At 47.1% G+C, this 18154-nt stretch overlaps 1 protein-coding gene across 2 annotated transcripts in view; it reads left to right on the top strand.

Moving 5' to 3' along the window:
• Nucleotides 1-18154, top strand: part of Lama3 (laminin subunit alpha 3) — a 207385-nt gene that overhangs the window by 134027 nt on the left and 55204 nt on the right. Inside the window, exons 36-41 of one of the 2 annotated variants that reach the window (XM_055625584.1) lie at nt 1488-1586; nt 3383-3466; nt 5885-6115; nt 9628-9738; nt 13947-14056; nt 17092-17172. In XM_055625584.1, the coding sequence (XP_055481559.1) occupies nt 1488-1586; nt 3383-3466; nt 5885-6115; nt 9628-9738; nt 13947-14056; nt 17092-17172 (716 nt within the window). Of the gene's footprint in view, nt 1-1487; nt 1587-3382; nt 3467-5884; nt 6116-6917; nt 7089-9627; nt 9739-13946; nt 14057-17091; nt 17173-18154 lie in introns of those variants that run through there. The other variant, XM_055625583.1, reaches the window with a different exon arrangement.

Below are 18154 nucleotides of genomic sequence, written 5' to 3'. Positions count from 1 at the left end.
GAGAATTAGTGAAAGAACTTAAGACAGAAGCCATAATCTTACCACCCAACCTTGGAAATGTTGAGATCTCATTTCTGCTTGATCCTGCTTCCTAACCCATTAGAAATGAGTTGCCGATCTGAGCTCACACTCAAGGAGAGGGCAATAAAGCTTCACTTACGTGTTAGTGATTTTCCTGTTGTGATAAAAGCAACGCCTAGAAGAAAGAGCTTGTTTTGGCTTAGTGTTCCAGAGGGAACACCCATGATAATGGGAGAGGCATGCCAGCGGGTGGGTAGAGCAGGAAGCTGTGTCCCAGCATCTCCTACCACACAGAGGATGCAGAGTGAGTGAGCTGGAGGTGGGTCAAAGGTATGAACTCTCCAAGCCCGTGCCTAGCACACATCTTCTGCACGCCTGCACCTCCAGGAAGTTCCATAGCCCCCTAATCCGCACCACAACAGAGGGCCATGTGTGAATACTGGAGCCTGGGGGACGTTCCTAATAGAGCCACTCCAGCTTCCGGGGAGGACTATCAGAATTCATGCACATAGTTTAAAAGGACAGTGCTTAAAACCAGCTGGAGTAGCCTAGGGTGCTCCCTGGAAATGGGCCCAGACCCTGAGAACACAGCACTGGAGAAGCTTCGATGGCCTGGGATCCCGGAGCGGCCCTCCTGCTCTCACTCGGAGCAGCGTTCTGCTCTCGGTGAGGTGATGTTGCCATCCGCACCCTCTCACCGCCCCCTCATTCCCAGCTGGCTGTAAAGCTGGGAGAGAGCAGGAGCAGAGGCGAGGCCGTGGACAGTGTGCCACCAAGGTCACACTGTGCTGACCCATCCACACCTCCCAGGAAGCAGCTGGCCGTGGCTTCTGTCTCCAAAAAAATTCATAACAACATAGGAAAGAGCCATCATCTGCGTTCAAGGGATTTTTTTTTTTCTTTTTTGGAAATTTTATTTTTAAGAGATTTATTTTGCAACTGATATATTTATTTCTTCCAGTTAAATAATAGATTTTTTAAAGAATTTTTTTGGATTAAGCAAACTTTTTATTTAGTCATCATATGAGGGGAAAAATCTTATTTGTTCAAGTATGGTTGTTATTTTTTTTCTTTTAAATAAAAGCACTTTCTTAATATTTTTTTAAAGTATTTATTTTTATGTGTATCAGTGTTTGACTGCATGCATGTCTGTGTGAGCGTGCTAGATCCCCTGGAGCTGGGGTTACAGACAGTTGTGAGCTGCCGTGTGGGTGCTGGGACTCTGAAAGAGCAGCCAGTGTTCCCAATCACTGGGCCATCTCTCCAGCCCCTACATTCTTCTTTATAAAAACATGTTTGTGTTAATGGTTTTTAGCAATGTAAAAATGACATAAAGCAGGAGAGGAAAGCCTCATTCTTAGTCCCACCCCCAGAAAGCACCTCCTCCCATCCCTCACCCCCCAACATCCTGATTAACATCAGCCTGCCCATTTCCAGTGCTGTTGATACTGTTGGTTCAATTTCAGGTTTCCTCGTATGGCGGCTTCCTCACCTACCAAGCCAAGTCCTTTGGCTTGCCTGCGGACATGGTTCTTCTGGAAAAGCAGCCAGATGTGCAGCTCACTGTAGGTATTAAGGCATGGCCCGACACAGCAGGGAGCAGTGACCGTAACTGGGGCTGTGCAGAATGTTAGAGTGATTCTAGAGCACATGGCACGTCTACCCAAAGGTTTCCTCTTTCCCCTCCCAATGTATTTAGCTGTATTTCACCTTTGAAGCTGCAATACAATGCCCCAAAGGCTCTTAATTACAGTGGTTTAGAATAAAGCAGTAAAGAAAAAAAATCAATTTAGTCTCAAAATGATTTTGAGCACATTCTTCAAAATCATACAAAACAGAAATCCCTGGATTATGGGTTAGGGAGCCCTACCCCGAAGCTGACTCTACTTCTGTTTAATTTGGAAGGAGAGGGGCTGCTGGAGATGACGCCCAGGGGCTCACATTTGCTTTGCAAGTGCTCTAGAGCTCCATCCGCTCCTCCATTCTGCATTAGGTGCTATGGCGGGGGTGCTGGCAACTCCAGTTTTTTGGGAGGCTTCCCTGCACTGTGCGCTGTCAATGGGGGGCGGCAAGCCTCATGTGCCTCCTCACCGGCTTGGAAGATCTTTGCGGTCAAGCACTGCCTACCGGGCCATATTTTGCTTTGACCAGTAAAGAAATTATTGAATTGTAAACACTCAAGGGGGCTTTAGCACAGCATTATGAAACTAAGCAACAAAGACTTTAGAGTTCCATAAGTAAAAAAAAAAAAAAAAAAAAAAAAAATAGTTACGTGACGAGAGCACCATCCCAGAAGGGCAGTGTTTCAGCTTCACATTCTATAGCCCATTTCGTAGCGGCAGCTACTACTGTATGTAATTTTTACTGCAGAGGAGTTAACTGTGCTCATTCTTCGAATGCGCTAGGGAGGTAATGATCAAAACTTCCCCTTAATTTTACCTTTAGATGTGAAAATTGTTTAGGCTCAAAAGTTTTTTGTCTTTATTGCTTTATTTGAAACCACTGTAATTAAGAGCCTTTGGGGCATGTTCCTTAGATTAGGGCTTGAAGTGATCTGTGATCCTGGATAATGTTCTTCCCTCACCAATGGACTGCCTCGGGGTTTGGAACCGGCACAGAGCAGCTGCGCTGTGGCGTGTGACAAGCCCATGCAGTCCTGTGAAAGCCCCCAGCAGCCACTGGATGGGGTGGGGCAGAGGCTGGGTGAAGGCCAGATGCCACAGGAGCGCCACAGGAGCGGGGCTGTAGTCCTGGGCCCCTGTCTCCTTCTTCAGTGTGCTGAGCACACCAGCTTCAAAACCAGGCTCCGTTAACCCTTCCTCCATCCCTGCCTCCTGCAGCAACCCACCGGCAAAGCTTGGTCCTACTGGCAGCTATGAAATGTGCTTTTTACATTTGCTACACAGAATGACTAGAGTGAATACTTTCCTCCATCTCTGAAACATTTTATTTACTTATTTGAGCTGTATGCATGCGAAGGAGAGAGCATCAGAGGCCCTGGGACTAAAATTGTAGATGGTTGTGAGCCTCCATGGGGACACTAGGAGCTGAACTAAGGTCCTTGGGAAGAGGAGCCAGTGCTTCTACCCACTACTCCGCTATCTCTCCAGCTCTTATTTTGTCCCCATATTTTAAAATCACTTTTCGTCAAGGTCATTTTCATATTTGTAGAAATGTACCACATTGGCTACTGTTCCCCCGTTTCTAACTGTTCCCCTGTCACTAACCCAGTCAGTGCTGAGCTGTTCCGGGCTAGTTGTTATGTACGCTGTGGACACACATGGGACTCTGTTGTAGCGTCAATCGGAATCGCAGGCCTCCCAGGTAAGGCACTGATGCATTCCGGCGTCCCTTTAAACAGGGTCAGCACATGTCCATCGTCCATACGGAGCCCAGTGACCCGAGGCCAGACAGGCTGCATCACGGGAAGGTGCAAGTGCTTGAGGTAAGAGAAGAGACTCGGAAGAGGGCTTTGATGACCCTGCTGTGCTGTGCTTTGTTTCTTTTAGCCAGGATTTTCACGGATTTAAGGATACAGAGTGCATTTGTATAGAAACACACACACACGCATACATATATATACACACATACATGCATATATACACACAGAGGGGGTAGGGTTTAAAAATCAAAGCAAGACAGGGGACCAGTGAGGTAGCTGAGTGGATAAAGATGCCTGATGTCATACCTGACAACATGAGTTTGATCATGGGGGCTTACATGGAAGAAGGAGAGAACCAATTTCCTAGAAAGAACCAATTATCTACATATACACACCATGACAAATGCACGCACACACGCATGCACACACGCACACACATGCACAAACACAGGGCAACCCCCCCCCCCCCACATAATCTAGAGTATAATATACTGCTAAGTGTTTGATACTTATGTGGTTTTTATATTGTCTTTACAAATATTTTCCCTCATGTGGGATTGGGCAGAGTAAAACCTCAGCTAGAGTTCCTTAGGTGCTGTTTCCCTCTTGTCTAAGAAAAGCTTTCTCATTGGCTTGAAACTCGCCGGGTAGGCTGGTCAGCAAGCTCGCAGGATCCTCCTGTCGCCATCTTTTACCCACTGAGTCATGTCTCATGGGTAGAGCAAGCAGAGGGTTCATGTTCCTTAGGTTTTTCTGCTCTCCACAAACATCTTCATGCATGCACAGGCTCATGGAGACCCGTCACACACACACACACACACACACACACACACACACACACACACACACACACACATAGATACTTAAAACCAACCAGCATATGAAAGACACATCGGAGAGGTCGCTTTCTTTCCACCGTGTGCAGACGCAATGAAAATGGTCATCTACAAATCAGGAAGAGAGCCTCCTGACGCGGCTGTACAGCCAGCACCTCGATGTGGGACCTGGAGCTTCCAGAACCAGGACACACTTCTTTAAGTCGGCTACTACAGTTTGTTTTGAGCAAAGTGCACAACCCAGCACATAATCTAGAGTGTTTGACCTCACCTGGGTTTGTTTATGTCCTTTTCTGGAGGCACATGTGGACTTGAAGAAGCCCAAGTGCACCAGACTCCAGGAAGAGAATATCTGAGGAAGCATCCACTTCCCAAACCCGCTGAGAGTCACTGACTCAGTGTCAAGCCCTGAAGCTCTCACTGAGATAGGGGAGGGGTCCGCACAAACATGCTGTGATCCATGCGCAGAAAGACAAAGGCAGAGACCTGCCAAAGCAACAACTCGTCACACTCAAGGGGCCCTAGGTGTCAGGAGTGTCTGTGGCCAACACATGGTGGGTGAGCTACTCCAACTCCTGAAGGAGGACTGAAAAGAACGACTCAGCAGCTAAAGGCATCTGCAGCAAGCCTGAGGACCCAAGTTCAATACCAGGAATCCACATGATGGAAGAACACCAGCTCCTGCCAGCTGTCCCCTGACTTCCACACGTGCTCTAACACACGTGTTCTCACACACACATACACACAAAGTAGAAAAAATTACAAAGCAAAAGAAATACAGTACAACAAAGAATTATGTGCAAAGCATTTAGTGCAGTGATCTGAGCTCTGAGCAGAAAACCCATTGCTAAGTGACTTCTTGGTAAGAGGTTGTTAGTCATGAAAGCCTTCCAGGGGGTGAGCCCAGCTGATGCGAGGCTCCTAGGGTGTGCTCTTCCGGGGGTGGAGAGGGTCTGTGCAGAGTTTCTGCCTCCAACCACGAGTGCTTTTCAGACTTGCACACTGCTGTGCTCATAGCTCAGACCCCTGCACTACAGGAACCTACAATTAGAACAGATACGATAGTTCACTTCATGCCATGTGACTTTTTTTTAAGAATAATAAAATTACACCTATCTATTACAAATAAAAATGATACGAAGGGTCATGATGAGTGTCTCCCACCGGTAATTTCTGCACTTGGAGGCTAAGGTAAAAAGAAGCTTACTACATAGTAAGCTCCAGGCCAGCCTCGGCTACTTAGCCAGACTCCATCTCAAAAAGAAAAACAAAACATCCCCCAAACAAACAAGCAAGCAAGTGAACAAACAAAGCAGCAGGTCAATAAGACAATTGTGTGTGCTTGCTGTCCTAATTATGCGCATTTAGCTAGCGTTACCTGATTTTAGCTCCTCTTTCTTCCTGCATCTTCATCACTGACTTTATATCTTCCTGATTAAAGTATGTTCACAAAGGTGTGGCATCGGAAGGACATCCCCTTCCCTGGAGTAGCCCGGTGTGACTGTGTTCCAGGAAGAACGCCTATTTGACTTCCTATGGCTCCTTTTCCCTTATAGATGCCCCCTGGGTTCGGTCTGACCCGTCCCAGGGCCTTTCTCTCTGGAAGATACCTGGCCTAAGGAAACCTTTCCATTCGCCCGTGCAGGGGAGCTTCAGGCACGCAGGCAGCAGCGCCCCGGTGTCCCGAGAGGAGCTGATGACCGTGCTGTCCCGGCTGGAAGGGCTGCACATCCGGGGCCTCCACTTCACTGAGACACAGCGGCTCACCCTGGGTGAGGTAGGGCTGGAGGAGGCCTCTGACACAGGCAGCGGACCCCGGGCTCAGCTGGTGGAGATGTGTGCCTGTCCCCCTGACTACACAGGTGACTCATGTCAGGTAGGAGATTCTCCCGGCCCCGGTATTCCCCATCTGTGCCTGGCACTTCCTGGCCGCTGTCCAGCATTGCCTTATGGTTGGGGCTCTCTCTACCCATCAAGCAAGTGTGCTGGACCACATCTAGTATCCTCCCTAAGACTATCTTCAGGAATTCAAAATACACAATGACATCGCAGGGTCTTGCCATTCAAAGGAGACCACGGGGGCTCCACAGATGTGGAAATCATAGGTAGGAAGGCTCAGCGTTTGTGTCTGTACTGCTCTAGCCTCCTTGCTGCCACCCTGCGACCCCAGCGCAGGCACGGAAAATCTCACTCCCATTTTCCACCTCTTAGCAGGTCTGAGTTGTTCAAAATTATCCTCACATGATTAAAATCATAGGTTATGCCTTCCACTTCTTTTCTAACTGATTTGAAAATATAAAATAGATAGCCCAAGGCAAAGAGGAGAAGGCGGATTGGCACCCTCAAGGCCAGGGTGTGGGCTCTGGCGTTGACTCAGCCTGTGATTTACAGCTGGTCTCATGTCTGGCGCTGTCTGCAGGGCCAGGAGGGTAGAAGGTGATGTCTGCCCCTCCCCCATCTGCCCCACCTCTGGGGAATTACAGAGCGCTGCGCTCTGTAATGCTCTCTCTCTCCCGGTGTAGGCTGACTCATGTGTGAAGTTTAAAGGTGGGGCTCCCTGCCGCAGACAGCCTTCCTTCCCTGAGTCAGGCAGGCCCGGGCACTGAGCAGGAAGGGCAGGTATAAGAGGAAGAAGGCAGAGGTTTGCAGGCAGCAGCGCAGGCCACCCAGGGAACAGGATGCCCCCGGCAGTGAGGTGGTCAGCCTGGAGGACAGGATGGCTGTGGATCTTTGGGGCAGCCCTGGGCCAGTGCCTGGGGTATGGCTCAGAGCAGCAAAGGGTAGCCTTTCTTCAGCATCCAGGTCAAAATCATCTGCAAGCGAGTTATATGGAGCTTAGACCCAGCCAGGTAATGCCCCTATTAACTTCGGTTTGGGGTGGGAAAATGTGGGCAGGTTGCTGACAGTTTGAGTTAGGGTTATTAAGGAGTAGGTGGATGGCTGGGGGAGGGGCAGGTGGCCTCCTGGTTGCTGTGAGTGGCAGGGTTTATTGCAGTGCTTAGCAGATCGCTCTCCTGAGCTATTAACCACAGCCCCATAAACTTCGGCCCACCTTGGAATGCCTAAACAGTTAAGAGCTTGAACGCTCACGGAATGTTGTATACCATGAAGCTCTGTGCCCTTCAGGGACTAGCTCAAGCCTGTGACAGGACTCTATGCCTATAGGCTTGCAAGTTTCACTTGGAAGAAAATTTACCCACAAGGTAAAACATGAGAAACAGTAAGAGCCAAAGCTAAAAAAAGCTATCAAGTTTGTATATTGCCTCGCAGACATGCTGCGATTTGCCAGGCCTGAAACAGTCATGGATTCTGCTCGCCCCTCACACGCCCTGGCTGCTACATGTATATGTACAGAGAAACAGAGCCTGTGGCTTATGAAATAGAGCTGGAAAGTGGATGGCGCATGATTTTAGCCTCTCTAATAGAAAGTGTTACTGGAAATTTTCTCCTTAAAGAATGACTTTGTAAAACTTAACTGCTTACAAAGTCTCTTTGTTGACGTAACCCTATTAGGACACATTCCTTGTCACCTGGAGCAAGCCTTCAGCAGAATTTGAACACTTCTGTAAGATGTCTTTGCTTGTTCTTGGAGCCACGAAATGTTCACAACTGAGTCACTGGCAGGCATTCTGAGTCACATGACCTAGAACTCAGGCAGCACATTTTTCCTGCTTGTAATTAAAAGTATCTTAAGGTGGATGATTTTGTTTTGATCATGATAAACTGCTCTTTCCCAAAGAAGGTTTAATTAAGGCTTTTGTCCAAGCATGGTGCCTTCACCTCACGAGACTGGTTTGTTCATTTGAATAACTTGTCCTTTACCAAATGTAATTATTTTGAGCAAGTGACGTGATATATGATGTTTACCGCAGTTACTACCGCAGATGGCCTGTTGCAGACATGATCACACCATCCCTGGCTGGATTTTATTCAGATGTGTCTCACATCTGCGCTATCAGCAAAGAACATTCCTTTCATTCTTTAATTCTTCTTTAGACAAGCCTGTTCCTACAGAGCCCATAAAGAAAAATGTTTTACAATATATCCCTTTGTCTAAACATGGTCACTGATCAATTAATTAAAGGCCTTCTGTGTTACACACTGTGTTCTGTTGCTTGTATGATCTGTAGTCACTGGTCATTTGGGAAGGAGTTCCTGGCTGACACGACTCCCGCTCTTCCTCCATTTTCCATATACAGGTACCTCTGTGGACATTGGTGATAAGACTGGCCTATTTATTCAAGGTTTCTCTGGACTCTTATTTCTGAGTCTTATGGACATACATGGTGTTGAGGACAATAAGTTAGGTTGAGATATTAATTTTTCCCAGTACTTTAAAGATAGGAATCTGGGAGGTCAGAGCAACAAATGGGGAAATGTCCAGTTTTAATCTATGCACCGATTAGCTTTGCCAAAATAAAGGCCTCATCTACCTATAATCCTTCTTGAAGGTAGGAAGAACTCTAAATGATCTTAGTGAGTGCTATAAGAATCAAAGCACTGTTTTTTATCTATCTGTTGGAACTTTTTTTTTGTTTTGTTTTTTGAGATAGGGTTTTTACTCTGCAGCTCTGGCTGGCCTGGAACTCAGAGATCCTCCTACCTCTATCTTCCAAGTATTGGGATTAAAGGCCTATTTAAGTGATCTTAATAGAATCTATTAAACAAGATATAAACTCATGAAAAAATATTGACTCTTTTTATTCAGATGAGAATGAGTAGCCCATGTTATCACAGTGGAAGGAGACAGTAGACTAGAGATAGAACTGATTAGTGAAACATTGAAGACCAAACCTGGTCAGGCCGGGTCTCTGTAATCACAATGAGCCAAATTCATATGAGCAGCCTTGTACGTGAGAACTCAACATCTCCCGTCTCCACAGGCTCCCTGGTGGCCACTGGTTAGTGGATGTCGCTGAGGTGATTCCAGTAACTATACCATTGTTGAGTAGGCTCCCCTAATGACTCTTTATGCCCACTCCACCCCCCATCCCCCTGAACCCACACTTGAGGAGGGGTGAGCTATCAGGAGGATCTTGAACTCGAGTTGTTTGGCTTGGCTGTCTACTCCAGCAGGGCCTGGAGTCCTAATCCTCGTTACTCTCATCCTCCAACCTGTTCATCCCCTTCCAGACAATGGATGGGTGTGTGGACAGGGTCCCATGTCTCTTTTCTCTGTTAGTTTCCATTCCCACCATCACAAAGACATAGCACAACTTGACCAGGAAGCAGCCAAGTTGCTGGTGGTTGGTATGAGAAATCCACACAGCTCCTAGAGAAGGAAGGTTTTTAAACCCCGGCTTCTTCCCAGTCAGAATCATGGCAGGCTTTGGAAAGTAATTCTTCTCTTTTCTTTGTATTGATTAAACATTTTTCTTTGAAAAATAGGGTTGTCGCCCTGGATACTATTGGGACAAAAGCTTGCCTGCCGGAAGGTGTGTTCCCTGCAATTGCAATGGACACTCAAATCGCTGCCAGGATGGCTCGGGGATGTGCATTGTGAGTAAATTGGTGGTTTACTGCTGTCGGCAGGCGATCTGCTACTCCTCTTTTCCCTGAGAGGAATGTTCCAATCCCTAAGTAGAGACTGCTGTGGCCATGGAGGGGCTTCTGAACCATCTGGCTGAATTAGGTACTTTCCGCTTCACATTTGCCTCCATTGTAACTTGCACCCTCAGAAGAGAGCAACAGTCTGAGCAGTCATGAGATACCTTACCTCCTATTATGTCTGCCTCATTAAATGATAGTAATAGCTGGACTGTGAGGCTTAACTCTTGCCTGGATATAGTAAGTCTGAGCTGTCACTTTGGGCCTCAGTTTTATTGGGGGGACATGGGTTTCAGAAAGGACACGTGAGGCTGTCGGATGAGCAGTAACCCAAGAAGGCTGCTGAGGCTGGGACTCGGCTGGTGGAGGCAGGAATGTCAGAAGTTGTCCTAGTCACTAGTCTGTGACTGTGAGGAGACACCGTGACCATGGTGACTCTTCTAAGAGAAAGCATTTAACTGGGACTGGCTAGCGGTTTCAGAGGCTTACTCCATCATCATCCTGGTGGGGAGCATGGCAGCATGGAGCCTGGGGCTGGAGCAGTAGCTGAGAGTTCTACATCCTGATCCACAGGCAGGCAGAAAGCCACACGGGGCCTTTTGAACCTCAAAGCCCACCCCCAGTGGCACACTTCCTCCAGCAACAAAGCCATGCCTCCTAATCCTTCTCCAGCACTGCCTCTCCCTGATGATGAAGCATTCAAATATGGGGGTCTCTGGGGACTCTTCTCATTCAGACCCCACAGAAGTAAGTTCAAGGTCATCTTGGCTACCTAGCAAGTATGAGGTCAGAGGTCATCCTGAGACCTATGAGACCTTGCCTAGAACAACAACAACAACAACAACACACAACTGGGAAGGGAGAGGGGTAGGGCATTCACGAGGGAAGGAAAAGAAAGATGATAAAAAGAAAGACAAATGAGGGAGAAGGGGATGCTGAGAATGGCGGTGACTCATGCCTAGTCAGTCAAACACAAACGCCCAAGGTTGCCCAGATAACGTGGGTTGTGGGAAATGTGGGCGCGGGGTTCGTACCAAGGAAGAGAAAGAGCTATCCTTCACAGAAGCCTCAGGCCTTCCAGCTGCCTTTCTAAGGGCAGTTTTGATGCTTATAGTTTATATGCTAGAAAACAGTCTTACTTTGGAATAATGTATCAAATTCTCTCCAATATAATCATTGCCAGGCATGGTAGCACATGCCTTTAATTCTAGCACTCAGGAAGCAGAGGCAGACAGATCTCTGTGAGTTCAAGGCTCACCAGTGAGTTCCAGGTTAAGAAGGGTATACAGTGAGAAAAATTTTCAAATTAGTTTGTTAAGTAATTTTCATCTCCAAAGGGGCTTTAAAGATTTCTTTATTTTTTTAACAGTACTTCATTCTTTCTTTCCCTCTGGGTTCTCCCTGTTTGATAGGCAGAGCCGCTCCACTTAAGGCAAGGACCTTTGGGAATTCACTCTGCTGCCATGACTTGCTCTGTGTAACTTGGCTAGCATCTGTGGAGTCCCTGGACTGTACTGAGCCTGCTCAGTGTGGCTGAGGGATCTGCTTCCACAGCAAGTTGGGGCAGGCCAGAACAGGAATGTGCTGAAAGGGCCGCCCGATGGCAGATTTTGTTGGAGTCTAACCTTATATGTTCAAAAAGACTAAAAGGAACCGATGATTGTTTTCTATCTCATAAGCATCCCGGAGCAAAAGTCTCTGTTTGACGTGTGTGTGACATGGGCGATGCTTTCATCAAGAGTGAATGTTTATCTTAGCAGAGAACTGTTGCTGGATGGCAAGTCTACCTTCTACAAGCTACCAGAGAACAAAAAGAATTTTCTCTAGATTGTCTATGCTTCATTTTTCAATCAAACAAGGCCTTCCCTCCATTTGCTGTTTCTGTGCTCCTGTCTTTGCTCACCTCTATATGCTACTGTGTCAGACTGCTCATTTGGAGTCCTGAGAATTTGCTGTATGGCAGGTCCCAAGATCCCTGCTGAGCCCAGAACCACTAACTACAACCCTTTGTCTTGAGAACCTGCTTTACACATGTGTACATACCCACATCCACCCTACCCATCCACATACAGAGGCAACAAACCATGAGGCAGAGAGAGCTAACTGAATATGGCATGGGCTATTGAAACCCCAAAATTTACCCGCAGTGACACGCCTCTCCCAATAAGCCCATACCTCTCCATCCTTCCCAAACAGTTCCACCAACTGGGGACCAGTCATTCAAACATATGAACCTATGGGGCATTCTCATTCAAACCACCACACCACCTAAGCATGCTTTGTGTAAACGTTAGTTCCTTAAAAATCCATAAAGGAAGCATTTGTTTAATTAGGCATCGTTTCCATTGCAGACAAGCCCCATCCTCCTGTTTTTCTTTTCCTGGCTTTGTCTCAGGATTTATTTAAGTCTTCACGTCCATTATCTTTCCTTGTTCAAGCACCATGGTGGCATACAGAGGCAGAAACTTATAAGGAGCTTTCAGAGCTCAATCTTATTCCAGGTCATCTTTCTTTCTTTTTCTTTTTCTTTTTCTTTTTCTTTTTCTTTTTCTTTTTCTGCCTCCCCCCATCTGTCTCATATGTGTGTGTTTGAAGCTTTGTTGCAAGGGTGAAGCCAAGAAAGGTTATAGCAGATTAACCCCCGCCCCCCAGGAAAGCAGTCTGTTCTGTCTTCCGTCAGGCTGCTGGTGGAGAGGCTGAATCACCACCGGTCTTCACTGTGGAGTGCCTTCCTCTGGGCATTGACTTGGATATGAACATAATTGGAATTACACAAATACAGTGCTTATACTCAGTTCCTTAGGTCTCTGAAACTTGAATTATAAGAGTCTTCCAATACCATGTAACTTTCTATTATTTTAACAAATTCCGTGTTTTGACACCTTTTTAACATTTCTTGCTTGTCAGTGTATTGCAGTGAAATAATTATAACATAAAATGGGGTTCCTCCCAGAGAAGACCCTTTCTAAAAGGAAGAGGAGAAAGAAGCCACACTTCTCAATGGCTCAGTGCAGTTTTAGTTTTTTTGCTTCCTTGCTTGCTTGATTTGAGACAGGGTCTCGTTACGGATCCCTGGCTGGCCTGGAACTTGCTACGCAGCATTGGATGGCCTTGAACTCTCAGAGATCTGGTTGCCTCCGCCTCCCAAGTGCTTGGCTAAAGACATGCACCACCACATCTAGCCTACCTTTTGCTTTCTAAAATGCTCTTAAAGTCATTGCCAATAAAATTGATATAGGAAAAAATAAAGCAGATAAATGAGGGAACCAGCCCAAGACACCACAGCTCTGAAGTGATATTATGACATAAGAACCTAGGTGGGCTTTCTCTACTAGAGCTAATGAAAAGACCCTGCACCGTGGGTGTACATGTGTGTGTGTGTGTGTGTGTGTGTGTGTGTGTGTGTGTGTGTGCATGTGTAGCTGGAGGAAAATGCTAGTGTGCTTCTTAAGCACCATCCACTTTTTTGTTTGCTTGTTTTTAGACAGGGTCTCTCACTGGCCTGAATCTTGCCACATAGATTAGTTAGTAAGCCCCGGGGATCTTCCTGTCCCCATCTCCCCAGTCCTGGGATTACAAGCAGGTACCACCATAACCAGCTTTTAAACATGCTTCTGGCGTTCACACTCATGTTCTTATGCATGCAAGGCAAGTACTTTTCCCAGACTGAGCTACCCTTCCAATGTCCCAGGACTCTTGTGTGCTTCCAGCCGCAACTAAATAGGAACATATGTGTGTGTGTACACATATGTACATATATTATATATCTATATACATATATACACATATCAATATGTGTGTATGTATAGATAGATATATGTTAACATATATATAACAGAATATGGATATTCTGTTAACCATATATACACATATGTATATATCTACATATATATACATACATACATATGTATGTATACATATATGTATATATGTATGTATATATGGTTAACAGAACCAGTATTATTGTGCAGCCAGAGGACTTGAATTATAATTGGGTGAGATTGGGGGCTAGAATTGACGTTCAGTTGGGCCAAGCTCACTGAGCACACTTGAAGCTCTGGGTTTAACCAACGCACTGAAAAGGATGTATAAACTGTACGACCTTAAGCGTGATCAGTGCAGTAGACAGCTAACTCATTGTCCTGTTCGTCTGCCGCCAGAACTGCCAGCACAACACAGCTGGGGAGCACTGTGAGCGCTGCCAGGAGGGTCACTATGGAAACGCCGTCCACGGATCCTGTAGCGTCTGCCCCTGCCCTCATACCAACAGGTACATTAGCGGCCCACCAATTACAGTTTGTAGTGCGGCCGTTGCACAGAACTGAGAGTGGACGGGGAGATGGCTGGCTAGAGAAAAGTACTGGCCAAGGCGCTGTGAACTGATGACTGAGATCTAAAACCGACCATAGTGGTGGTTGTACAAATCCGCGGCTGCGCTAAGCCCACTGCAATTACACTATTTGTGGGTAAATTGTGTGGCGTGTGACTAATATTTCACTAAGGCTGTTTTTCTCTTTTGGTCTTTTTTGCCTGTGAGCCTAGCCTTTAATGGCTGAGCCATCTATTTTTCTCCTTAAACGAGCAGACACAAGTACAAGAAGGAAAAAAAAAAAGCAATCATCAAACAGAAACAGTCTTTTAAGATTGTTTCCTGTTGTCTTTTTCTTTTTTTTCTTTTTTTTTTTTTAATGTTGCCGTTCACTCTGTGAGTTAACAGATATGCTGGGCCTCCATTACGGGGTCCAGGCCTCATCTTGGCTTTCTGTTAGGGAAACTGATCTATAGTAAAGATGGTGGAATGTGGAATGTGGAATGGGGCTTTACCTGGAATGAGTCAGGGAAAGACAGGATCGTCACATCTCAGCAAGTAAATGCACAAATGGAGTCAAATATCAGGTAGACATGGGGCTGTGTGATTGACAGCAGGTGGCTATGTTAGCGAGAGTGGCCAAGAAGCCATAGAGTTGGTAAGCAGAGACGTCAATGATGAGTCGAGAAAGCCATGCAGCATCTTGGTCCCAGAAGGGAAAGCCTTGGAGGGTCTGCCCTGCCCGATGCCAACAGGTACAATAGAGGCTCACAAATCACGGTTTGTAGTTTGGCAGCTCTACAGAACTGAGAGGGGCTGGGAGGTGGCGGGTTAAACAGGCATGTTCCCAGACAAGCAGGAAGAGCTGAAGTACACTAAGAAAGTGGCCCGCCTGGGCCTCTTTATGGGATGCGCGATCTGCTGGTCACTGAAGTGAGGAGTTCTGTAAAAGAGAAAGAAAGGGTTTACTCATGAGGCAGTCGGGCACAGAAAGAGGACATGGGCCCAGCCATGAGTACAGGGTTCGAGACCATTTACAGAATAAGAAAGAAGGGCTACTTACGCCATGCAGCAAGGTGAAATGAGATGAGGGGAAATGTACCAGAGGCCGACATGTACAGGACTGAACTTCACAGGGCGCATGCCCAGGAAGTAACGGCGTTGGCCTGATCTGAAGGATGGGTTTTCCATCCCTTGCTGCCAACAGCGTCACCCTCTGGACGCTTGAAGGATCCGTGGTGCCAACAGAAGCAGCTTTCAAGCTGTGAAAAGTCACCTGAATCATCACTGAGACCCACGAGTCAGGAGTATCTCCGGCAGCTGACCTTGAGGGAGTCTGACAGCCCCACTCAGCCACATGGACTCCACACTAGTAAATTTTTAAGTAAACAAAAGCTCATGAAGCAAGATTTTTCTCTCAGGTTTTCTCTCAGTGCCAAGAGGGCTGGAGATGAGGCTGAAGGTCTAGCCAGGACCCACATTCTGTGATACTTGGGCTTGAAGACCACAGTCAGGTTTCTGGATTTACCCCTCGGTGTGATGGAAGGCTTGGGGACGCTCTGAGCCCTAAGTGGTTTGATGGAGGCTGTCATTCAGGCCTGGAGTGAATGCCTGGCAGATAGAGCAGTCACCACTTCTTCCTGCGCTCTCTTTGGGCCCGCCACATTGTTAAATCCTTTTCCATTGAGACATGATCACCATGCCGAGGAAGGGGTGACACGACAGCTAACCAAGGAAAGCAGAAACGGGCTTAAAAATCAAGAAACTACCTATGCAACATGCTCAGAAATAGGGGCAGAGCAGAGTGCAAAGCAGACTGATGCTAGCCAGTTGTCGGAAGAACCGGCCACATCTCCCTTCATGCGCCTGAGTGCTGCTTCTCTGGAGATGCCCGTGTCTGGAGCGTCTGCCTTGCTTTCCTATCTGGGTGGCTGACTCTCGTTCAGCCTGCCCTGTCCTGCAGCGTTATTTGTGCAGCGATCTTGCACTCCACACCTGACCAGACTTGCACAGACAGAGGCTGGCAGAAGAGGAAAACAGCCAGATTTCCATCAGCGTGCTCAGGAGCTTTTCTGTTTTGATTAAAGCCTGCAGCAGCTATCACCAGAGCCGGCACTGGCTGCAGTGGAGCCGGAATGCACATAGAGCTTTAGGTTTGTCATTGCAATTGTTTTATCCCTATTCTGCCATCAACAGAAGCATCGCGGAGAAGCTTCGTGCGGTCCCTGAGGAAAGTTCTACATCCATCCATCCCAACAAGGGAGCTTCCCAATTTCTACTAGCCAGTCTCCTCTGGTGTGTGCCAATGCAGACACTATCCAAGCCCACATGGCTTTTTAGTGGCTTCTTTGTTTAGGAGAAAAAAAAAGATTTCTCAAATATATCAGTTTAGAGCTGGAAGGAAAGGGATTGAAATTTCAGGATTTGATTAGGAAACTATGTTAGGCCACCAGTAGGGGTTCTACAGGAATACTGAGGGGATGGTGAAACCATACTGCTCTCTGGGCTCCCAAGGCCTGGCCTGGCTGCCAGGAGTAGGCGAATCTGGCACAAACGAAGAAACGATATTTGAAGAGAATCAGGACTTGCTCTTCTCTTTCCTGCCTGGACTTGTATCCCTTCCTTGTTATTCCTGGGGAAACTGTGTTGTAATCATCTCTTCCAGACTGAGTTACTGAGTTACTGTGTTGTAATCATCTCTTCCAGACTGAGTTACTGAGTTACTGTCTCAAGGGAAGGAATGCATTTACCCCAGCCAGAAAGAAAATGCCTGCCTGTGTTCACCCCGTTCACCCAGTGTCAGGCTGAAGCCTTTCACCCTGCACTCTGCCTAGTCCCCAGAGGCAGCATGAACTCCCCCCACACCTTTCTTTACTCAAAGTTTTCCTCGCTTAGGGTTTCAGTTTTCACTTCATGAGGCTGATCTTTGTGATAGAGAACAGTGAGACTGTGGGGTTATGCTGTCACTGAGGCATTTTTTCCTGTCTTCCTGTAAGTTTTGCCACTGGCTGTGCTGTGGAAGGAGGAAATGTGAGGTGTGCCTGCAAACCTGGATACACAGGAGCACAGTGTGAGAGGTAGGTTTCTCCCTGCCCCGTGTACCCATTGCCTGTGCCCCCCCCCCTTTCCCAAAATCTGCAAGTGGGGTGGGTGGACAGGGTGATTTGGGGCTGAGATCCCACTGCTGGCTAGAAAGATCCTCGGGGAAAATACAAGACTGCTCACTTAACAAATCACCGACAACCTTCTCTGTCGTGTTCCAATGTTTTAGAATGAGAATGAGGTCCACACACCTCACCGGCAGAGTTATGTTCTCCACATCACTGTGTACCCCAGGCCTCATCCTCACTCCCACACGTTCTTAAATACTGCTCCCTCAAAATACCTATAGATGCTTTTATTCCCATAGAGTCTCATTTCTGCGTATGCCCACTCCCAAGTGTATACATCTCTATATACTCTTTTCCCCACCAATATCCTTTATATATGTATATGTGATTTAGTTACAAATTCTAAGTATAGCCTTAAACATGAACACACACACATGCCTCTCACAGTATATTTTGAACACTCAGGAAAGCCTGCTCATTTCCCCATCCCTGGTACCTATCATGACAAGCTCACATTACATGTGTAGAGTAGTGAATGCTCATGAAACAAAGGAATAATAATACAGGTTGTGGAAGGGCAAGTGTTAGAGACACACTTCAGCTGTCCCTGGGCAGCTTGTCTTGAGTAGCTTCTGTGCACTCGATGCTGTGTAAGTTGGATAAGGCGGAAGTTGACCCTGGTTCTGCCAGCCTCCCGTCCCACCTCTCAGTGATCCAAGGGGCACGCTGCACAAAACACTCAACGTATGTGTGACCCTCCACATCTCTACCCAGTATGCAATGTTGATGCTGGGGGCTGCATGGGGGCACTTAGTCACAAAACCAACTGGGCCAAGCTGAATTGCATCTGAAGGGACAACCAGCCAGCCTTGGAGAGCAAGGGATGGAGAGGTCAGTTATGTGGAGACAGTGAGGGTGTGTGGGCTGGAGGAGGGCTGGGAATATAGCC

The sequence above is a fragment of the Psammomys obesus genome, unplaced genomic scaffold (genome assembly GCF_907164565.1).
Source record: "Psammomys obesus unplaced genomic scaffold, mPsaObe1.curated_primary_1811, whole genome shotgun sequence".
Classification (NCBI taxonomy): domain Eukaryota; kingdom Metazoa; phylum Chordata; class Mammalia; order Rodentia; family Muridae; genus Psammomys; species Psammomys obesus.
The sequence above is the reverse complement of the archived record's forward strand: the minus strand, read 5'-3'. Positions and strand labels throughout refer to the sequence as shown.